This window comes from Solanum tuberosum, unplaced genomic scaffold (assembly GCF_000226075.1).
Source record: "Solanum tuberosum cultivar DM 1-3 516 R44 unplaced genomic scaffold, SolTub_3.0 scf00381, whole genome shotgun sequence".
Taxonomy (NCBI): domain Eukaryota; kingdom Viridiplantae; phylum Streptophyta; class Magnoliopsida; order Solanales; family Solanaceae; genus Solanum; species Solanum tuberosum.
Genome location: NW_006239304.1, coordinates 287,300 through 296,679, shown reverse-complemented (window position 1 = coordinate 296,679; position 9,380 = coordinate 287,300). Strand labels below are relative to the sequence as shown.

The window sequence follows — 9,380 nt, the reverse complement described above, 5'->3', positions numbered from 1 at the left end:
AATTACATAAATCAATCAATTATACGTTAAATCAATTTCTTGAGGTGTGATTTCTTTTTAGACCCTATTAATATTGGATGTTTTGTATATCGAGTTATCATTTTCTTTAGTCAAATTTTCCTTTCTACTTTATTAGGTGGGTTTTATTCCAAGACTCATTTTAAGAAAAATAATCAAGAGTAATAAATTTTTTTCTTTTTAAAAAAAAGATAAGATAATAAGGGTATATTTGTCATTAAAAAAGTTATTAGCATAATAAATCTAGGGAATGATGAGTAGATTAGGAGTCCCCCTAGAGGTTCCAAAACTTTACATATTATATAAACGCAAAAGCATGGAAATGTTTTGCTTCTTCATAACGGCATGCCCTTTACCCCACCCCACCCCCCCACTCTTACTATCCCCTTTCTATCCTTCTGCTTCTGCCTGCATATAGTTTTGCTTTTTTCAGTGAGACCAACTAGCAAACACCTTCTCTGCATTTCTGCACCATTTCACACTTGAGAGTTGAGACTCTTGATTTGGGTCTTTTCTGCTCATTTCTCAACTTGGGTTCACCAAAAATGGAGAAGAAACAAGGGTTTTTCTCAGCACTAAAAGATGAAGTGGTAAGAGGATTATCACCGGCTAAGTCAAGAGGAAGAAGCCCATCTCCTTCCGGGTCGGGTTTGCTTCGGAGAAGGAAGGGGAATCAAGCGCCGCAACCGGAAGTTTATATTTCAAGATCGGGGAGTTTAAGGCCGTGCGTGGAGACATTGTCGCCGTTGATGGAAGGTCCGGATCCGAACGGGTCGGAAGTTGGGGATTCAAAGTCTGATAGGTGGTGGATGAAGGGTCAGCTATGTCGGGCACCATCGGTTTCGACTTCCGGGTCGGGTTTACAGAGGTCGGATCTGAGGTTGCTGCTTGGTGTCTTGGGTGCGCCGCTTGCACCGGTGCATGTTAGCAACAATGATCCTTTGCCTCATCTTAGCATCAAAGATACTCCCATTGTAAGTTGTAGTAACAATTTTTTGGATTTAAAGATTACTTTTTTTGTGTTTTTATTTGTTGTGTGCTAAGTTGGGCGGATTCTCTAAAAATATTCTACTTTTGGAGAATCGGGCACGCAACCATTGACATTTTTGAAGAGTCCGAGCAATATTAGTTGTGTGTGAGATGTGACAAAGGTGGGTTGTCAGTGTAGGTTGTAATTTTGTTTGATTCCAACAAAAAATGTTGCTTTCAGTTTTTTTCTATTTTAAGTATATTTTTTGGACTTCATTGAGTTAATAACTGTGTGAAATTGAGACTTTTGGTGTATACTTTCCTGTCGTTTTGCCTTGTTTACTAATTTTGGATGTTCTCTTGGCTTCTGTTTGAATGCATGATGGGGAAATTGGCTGTGCCATGTTTTTTGACAGAGTCTATATGTGGGCATAAATTCTTTTAGATAGAGTAGGAAGGAGGATTGAAGATTATTATATAAATCTTGCTATACACATTGAGGTCCTAAATCAAGAATGGGCTCCATTTGGGGATCTTTTATTTATCATTTTTGTGTTTTTGTGGGCTGGAATTGGCTATCTGGATGTAGCCCCTTACTGGTATTTTAGTTGGTGGACTATCAAAGTCTTCATTCAAGGCAATGTTAGGATAATTGAGCATAGTGTTGTGATGGTGGTCCTTGTTTGAGTTTTCTGCGTTGTCGCTAGTTCTCATCTCTTTGCGAATTGATTAATTCTTTTTCACTATGAGTTTATTTTGGATTTAGGTGTGGTTGATTGATTGATTGACTGTGTGTTACTATGAATTTGCAGGAGACTTCGTCAGCTCAGTATATATTGCAGCAGTATACAGCAGCCTCTGGAGGACAGAAACTTCAAAACACTATGTATAATGCTTATGCAATGGGAAAGGTGAGGATGATGGCATCAGATATTGAGACTGCTACAAAGGTAATAAAGAACAGGAATTCTTCTAAGACAGCTGAGTCTGGGGGATTTGTGCTTTGGCAAATGAACCCTGACATGTGGTATGTGGAGCTCGCGCTTGGTAGCAGTAAGGTTCATGCTGGTTGCAATGGTAAACTTGTGTGGAGGCATACCCCTTGGCTTGGTGCACATGCTGCAAAGGGACCAGTTAGGCCATTGAGGCGAGCGCTTCAGGTACATTTTTGAACACAGCTTGCTTACTTTCTTTTGTGGTCCTCAATTTCAATAAATGACCCTTGTCCTTAATTTACTTGTAGGGACTTGATCCTAGAACTACTGCCAACATGTTTGCTAGTGCAAAATGTACTGGAGAAAAGAAGATCAACGGTGAGGATTGCTTCATTCTTAAACTTTGTGCTGATCCACATACATTGAAAGCTAGGAGTGAAGGACCAGCCGAGATCATTAGGCATGTCTTATTTGGCTATTTTAGCCAAAAAACTGGACTTCTTGTGCACCTGGAGGACTCACATTTGACCCGAATCCAAACAAATGGGGGCGATGCTGTGTATTGGGAGACGACAATTAATTCATTCCTTGATGATTACAGACCTGTTGAGGGGATCATGATTGCTCACTCTGGACGATCAGTTGTAACCCTTTTCCGATTTGGTGAAACAGCTATGAGTCACACCAAGACCAGGATGGAAGAAGCATGGACTATTGAGGAAGTGGCATTCAATGTTCCAGGCCTATCTGAAGAGTGTTTCATTCCTCCAGCTGAGCTAAGATTCAGTTCAATTGGTGAAGCGTGTGAGCTTTCTCAAGGAGAGAGGGTAAAGACTACTGTATCTGCCGCTGCTGCTGCAGCTTACCGAGCTAAGGTTGCTGCTTTGGATAAATCACGAGATGGCAGCAATGTCAATAACATTGTATTGAAGATGAATTATTAGGATCTGTCTCTAATTTCTTAAGATGTTAGGTCTTGTTGGTATAAATAGGCTGACAGAACCAGGTAAAATAGTAAGCTAGGTGTCAGATGATTGAGGAATTTTGAGGTTTTATAGAAGTCTTATCTCAATCTGTAAATATATTCACAGGATATCTTCTTGTTTCAATTAAGATTCCCTTTGTGGAATCATCTCTCTATCAATCTGCATTTCTGGTAAATGATGTAGGCCTTTTCATTTTCAAGTGTAAACTCTTTACTTCTATTGTATGAAGGTAGTTGGATAGTTTCACTCCATTTTAACTTGCCGAAATTTCAGAGGAAAGGACAAAAGATGTTTGTCTATGTCCCTGACCCCCCCACCCCCTCCCCAACCCCACACCCCAAGATTTTTTTTGCTTTTCTTGAAAACCCGCGACTGCTATCCTTGGAAAGATAACCTACAGTAGACAAGCCCAGTGCCAAGAGCTCGACTCATAAGGCAAACCGTTGCTTTCGTTGACAAGGGGTTTTGAATTTGAGATTTTCAACATGAAAGTCCCAAGCTCAAATCATTGGGTCACCTCGAATGGTACAACCCCCAAGGTTTGAAACTGAATTCTTTATGGTCTTTTTGGATAGTGATGATTAGTGTTGCTATGAAAAGTATGGGCAAATGTATAATTTTTGCAGTGGGGTTGTTTGTGTAAACAAGGAATGATGAGTGATTATTGTTATGGGGGCACGCTTTGTGCTAGACCTTATCTTAGTTGCAAATTATATTTTGCCTTTTGCCTCTATTCTGTGTTGAAAATGCTGACATTAAAGAAAGAAAAAAAAATAGTGTCTTTCTGGATATGATGATTGCATTACTTGAATGCAAATGGCGCCCAGTATCAGTATGTCTGCGTTGAAATTAAACCTCACACGTAGCGCAATCACCATCATTCATTAAGGGCCTGCCACTGTCTATGCAAACCTTACTCTTACAGCCTTACCTTAGGAGGTAGAAAGACTGTTTCCGATAGGGTCTATGTGAATTGTGAAGTGAATGTTCAACTACAATATATAGTTCGAGACGAAAACAATAGTAATTTTTATATGGAATTTGTATGTCAAGATCAAGATGTTAGATTCGTCCCCGACATCGGACCACTTCTTTTTCTTTTTGTGACATCAGTGGCAAAACATTGCACTGGACACATGATGTTCTTTGTTGTAAAAAAGAAAAAGAGATAAAGGTAAGAGTGGATTGAATAATACATGACTTTCCACACAACTCAACAGCAGGCTTTAGTCGTGTATATAGAGTGTAATAACTGTGGGCCTGTGGTGAAAGTAAATAAATACATACAGCTTCCATGAGATACACATTTCCACGTGTTGATGAGAATGATCCTACATTTGATCGTCATGAGAGGTGTGAAGTATGTTCAAGACCTAATTTGATATGGTATCAGAGTCAAGTTCATTGGGTCTGATGTGGGGTCTGGACTGTGCGGGGTTGTGAATATACTCCGCGTCCTTGAATGTCACACTCCAGACCAGACAATGGAATCTCGGATAAAGAATATCTTGGATCTGGGCATGAGGGATGTTGATGAGAATGATTTCACATCGAATCGGGATGAGACTCTTTACTCTTTATAAGATTTGATCAATTCTCTTCCTTTGAGCTAACTTTTGAATTATGAGTTAGATCGAAGACTTAATTTAACGCAGCATCAATTTATCAATTTAAAGGTGATAGTTTGATGTAAACATCTTGTAAGGTTTTTTTTCTTACCTTGGAAATCTGCACCAAAGTGAAGTTGCGTCAATTAGATTCCAATCTCATCAACAGATTTTGTAGGAAAAAGAGAAAGGAAATGAAACACAAGGAACATATACAACTTTTTAGGAAAAATTAAGCGAAATATCAAATATTTACAGTATTAATTAATTTAGCTACATTTTTGGACATTTATGATTCACGGCTATAGTTTTTTAAATTTTTCTATGAATTTGTATAATTCAATTTGTGATTGTATAAAGGGAAAATTCCGCGGTTAAGCAAACTTATACTATTTAATTACTCATCACAGCTATAATTTGCTATAATTACCACTCACGACTAACATTATACATTAATTACGCGGGCTGACTTCGAGTTTGTATAATTAACCACATTTGTATATGTATAATTCGCCAGAATATACAAATACATATGTATAATATACAATTATCTAACCTATATACATATACAATTCACCTCTCTCCCTCTCCTGCTCGCCTCTCTCCTCCCTCTCCCAATCTCGCTCGCCCCTCTCTTCCCTCTCCCAATCTCGCTTGCCATATATATAAATGCATATGTATAATATACAATTATCTAACCTATATACATATACAATTCACCTCTCTCCCTCTCCTGCTCGCCTCTCTCCTCCCTCTCCCAATCTCGCTCGCCCCTCTCTTCCCTCTCCCAATCTCGCTTGCCATATATATAAATGCATATGTATAATATACAATTATCTAACCTATATACATATACAATTCACCTCTCTCCCTCTCCTGCTCGCCTCTCTCCTCCCTCTCCCAATCTCGCTCGCCCTCTCTCCCAGTCTCGCTCGCCTCTCTCCTCTCTCTCCCAGTTTCGCTCGCCTCTCTCCTCCCTATAACATATAGCTACGAATTGTAATTATCAAACTATAGCTATGGAGAGTAATTGGGCTATTTTTGAGTGGCTATATGTGAAAGTTCCCCTTGTATAAATCCAAAATATGTTTATCCCATCTATTTGTATACAATTTGTTGATCTATTTGATTTGTATAAGTTATGAAAATATCATAATATATTGGCAAGCTAAATATACAAATAGAATTCTAAAAAATTCCTAATGTATCAATATATAATTTGTATATACTTACCATGCTTGTATATTATCAAGCGAAATATACAAACGAAAATACTCATAGCAAACTAAATTATAGCTATAGAGCATAGTTAGGGAATTTTGTAGCTAAGAAGGCTTATTAAGTTTAATCTCTTTGCTATTTATGAATTTTTCTCACTTTTTAAACATCGATTTTCATTAGTTTCTCAATTTTTTAAATTTTGTTTGGATATGTTATACATATGAAGTTTGAGTTTGAGATTATGGGCTATTTTCTTTCTTATTGGGCCCAAAAACAGCCATCCAAGTTTTATTTAATGGCATTTTTACTCAATTTGAGTACAAGAAAAATAAAAAGATGATTATTTACCAAATAGTTATCCTAAAAAGGGTCAATTAGTTAAAAAAAAGTCACTGTTTAATTGCTCACATATAACTTAAAATTTGAAAATTCACTGTTTAATGACATCTCATATAACTTCAAATTATTCTTCTATTTCTAATATCTTTATTTATACATTGTGCAAGTCGTAAAGTGTAATAATAGTCGTCTAGACCAGGAAACTATTACCTTTTTCTCTCTCCCGTTGTTTACGTTCCTTGTATGCCACTAATGAAATATCTATGTATTTAATCTATAACAATATAGTTAGGAAATCTTCAACATATAAGCAGGTACCACATGATTATACTGTTTAGGATAATTAAAGAAATAATATAAAACTGAATAAAGTATAAAATTGCATTTGGAGTTCATTATTTTAGTATTGGGCTTTCTCTTTTTTTAATATAAAACTAGCTAGGTTATTGTTACAAAAGCTTGTGTCTTATTATAGACCTTAGTCTTGGGCTTTTCTTTTGCTAATTCTGTTGGAGTGGATTGTCATTCAACAGTAAGAGATGATAATTGGATCTAGGGTGTGTACACACTATTTGGATGATTTTTACTTATTATTTTGTAATGTATCATATTATATTATTTTAATGAATATAACATTTGAATAGATTGTACCATCTTCTGTCGTTACATAATGTCATATATCAATAATTTATGAATAAGCCTAAAAGAAATAGGGTACGGATAACTCTATCCGATAGAGCCACTATAAAAAGGTGGGGTAAAACATAAAATAAGATTTACTTAATAAGTAAAGAGAAAATGAGAAAAAAATATTAAGATAATGATGCAATCACACCAAATCGATCGTTACACAAAATGAGTCTCTTCGTTGGTACCTTACAATGAATTTAAGCAATATGATACAATAAAATTTAAGTAACAATTAAAGAAAATATGATCGTAACAACCATCCAAATAAGGTGTAAGGAAAGTGTTTCCTAACAAACGTTTTCTTGAAAAATAACATGTTTCTTGCTTATTTTCTAGTGTTTGATAATAAGTAAGCAAAAAATTATCATTTCAAGATATTTATATGCAATCTAGTAAAATATTACAAGTTGAGATAGGGTAGGGGTCAGGATTTGAGGGTTAAGGGCATTAGATGGGTGGGTATGACTTATGAGACAATGAACTTGAAATGTCACTTATGAAACTTGTTTTTTCCTATTTTCATTAGAAAGTCATTTTCTTTATTTTTAAGGAACTCATTTTTTTTTTAAAGAAAATAATTTTCAAAATAATTTGATCAATCAAATATAAAAAATTGATAAATATTTTCCTCCATTTTAAACACAACTAATCACTAAAACAAATACTAGAAGTTTCCCTCTGGTCAAAGGACATATTCATACTCCCTCTCTGTCCCTAATTACTTGTCCACTTTTGAATTGTCACACCTATTAAGAAAACAATTATTAACATAGTGAGTTTACCATTTTACCCTTATTAATTATGAAGTGGATGAATTAAAAATCTAAGATTTTCAAGAAGTTCTACTTTTTTCAAAGTAATTAATTGAGAGTATAATAGGTAAAAATATTTTGTCATTTCTTGATTTGTCAAAATGAACAAATAATTAAGAACAACTAAAAAAGAAAGAATGGACAAGTAATTAGGAACAAAGAGAGTATTAATTATTGTTGTTTGACTAAAATATTTTCCTCCGTACTATATTACTTGTCCATTCGAATCATATGATGATATCAGTTAAAAATAACTCTTAATATAGAATGATAATTTCCTTATTGGGCCTATCCTATACGATTTTTCCAAAATATCTCGTATTATTATGAACATCTTATATGCGTTCTTTATTTATATGATCGACTATCAATACGAGACTTTATCACACATCCCAACACATGTAAATCATTTTTAAGGGTGATATATATACCATAGATTTGTCACTTTCTTTAGTCTTGCGAGATTAGCTAATTAAGATTGCATAGATGAGGCTCCTTAATCACGAGTTTAGAAGTAAAGCAACTTATATATAATCCACGCCTAATTATAATTGATTAGTGATAGATAAAGCTTAATAATGTTTGATTCCCAAGAAATAAATACAGATGTCCTCCTCCGAACTATGTGTTAATACTTAATCATCATGATGGATTAGCACGAGTGATACAGTATTAGTCGGCAAACCTTAATTAATTATACTAATTAACCAAGATTATAATTAGTCACTATCTTTTTGCTCTAATTAATTGGTTTATTATTATTAATAATGTGGCCGCATTTTCTTGAGACCTTCCCCTTTTGTACTTGATTTTTTTTTGTTTATTTAGGAATGAAAGAGGGACCACAATTTCACTTACGGATATAAAGGAATTAATGTCACTCCTTAATAATATGTCTATACATAAATTTTATATTATATGTGGTCCTTCTAACAAATCTCTTTTTCAGATATATAATTGGTAGAATATCTACAAAGAGTTACTGTGGTCGACAATAATTTTTTTAGTATAATTTCGTAAGATATAATGGTAAGTATAACAATTGTGAAGTCAAGATTACATCCCTTGTGATGCTATTTTTCTCCGGACCCTGCCTAAACATGGAATGTTTTATATATATATTGTCTCCTTAAAATGATTTTTAAGGAAATTAACCTTTTTTGTAAATGTTTCTAAAGCCTATAATGACATTGGATTCATGAATGGGGGCAATTAACTAATATCAATAAAGACTTCAATTAATATTTTTATTAATTTATATATATATTGCTACTAAAACTATTTCTATTATAATGTGTTATACGACTAAAGATCAGCCTAATCTCTCATTTTATGTTTATTCTTTTGTAGTCTATAATATGATAAGTTTCACAAAAGAAAAACAGTTTACACCTTCATAGGAATAAAGGTAAAATTTTGAGTTTATAATATTAAGTGAATTTTTAATATATATACAAACGCTGAATCAAATAAATTTATAAGCAGAACTATAACTTCGTACCTGACAGTTGGTAATTGAAAGGTCACATGATCATGTGAAATGGTGAATGCTATTTCATATATAAGGGTGTGTTTTGTATGATTTGCATGGAAAATATTTTCCTGGAAAACAAGTAGATTTTTCACTTATTTTCTCATGTTTGGTTGGTAAGTAGAAAATATTTTCCGGAAAAGATTTTTAGTATTTGATTTATGAATGAAAAATGTTTTTGAGAAATATCTTTTATTTTTACTAGAGTAGAAAATAATTTTTGAAATTAAAAATATTTTTCAAAAACAAACTTAAATTTTTTTTGGGGTGGG

At 34.1% G+C, this 9,380-nt stretch overlaps 1 protein-coding gene across 1 annotated transcript; it reads left to right on the top strand.

Annotated features, from left to right (window-relative positions):
• Positions 1–326: 326 nt before the first annotated feature.
• On the top strand, positions 327–3,162 carry LOC102578171 (uncharacterized). The gene is made up of 3 exons (XM_006362011.2): positions 327–992; positions 1,800–2,147; positions 2,231–3,162. The coding sequence occupies exons 1-3, from the start codon at positions 564–566 to the stop codon at positions 2,864–2,866; spliced, it is 1,413 nt and encodes a 470-aa protein (XP_006362073.1). The 5' UTR covers positions 327–563; the 3' UTR covers positions 2,867–3,162.
• Positions 3,163–9,380: the final 6,218 nt, after the last annotated feature.

Excerpts from the sequence above, each read along its gene's own strand:
- LOC102578171 (XM_006362011.2), top strand. The coding sequence starts at position 564 with ATGGAGAAGAAACAAGGGTTTTTCTCAGCACTAAAAGATGAAGTGGTA. Across the intron at positions 993-1,799 it reads GCATCAAAGATACTCCCATT|GAGACTTCGTCAGCTCAGTA; the intron begins GTAAGTTGTAGT and ends ATGAATTTGCAG. Across the intron at positions 2,148-2,230 it reads CATTGAGGCGAGCGCTTCAG|GGACTTGATCCTAGAACTAC; the intron begins GTACATTTTTGA and ends ATTTACTTGTAG.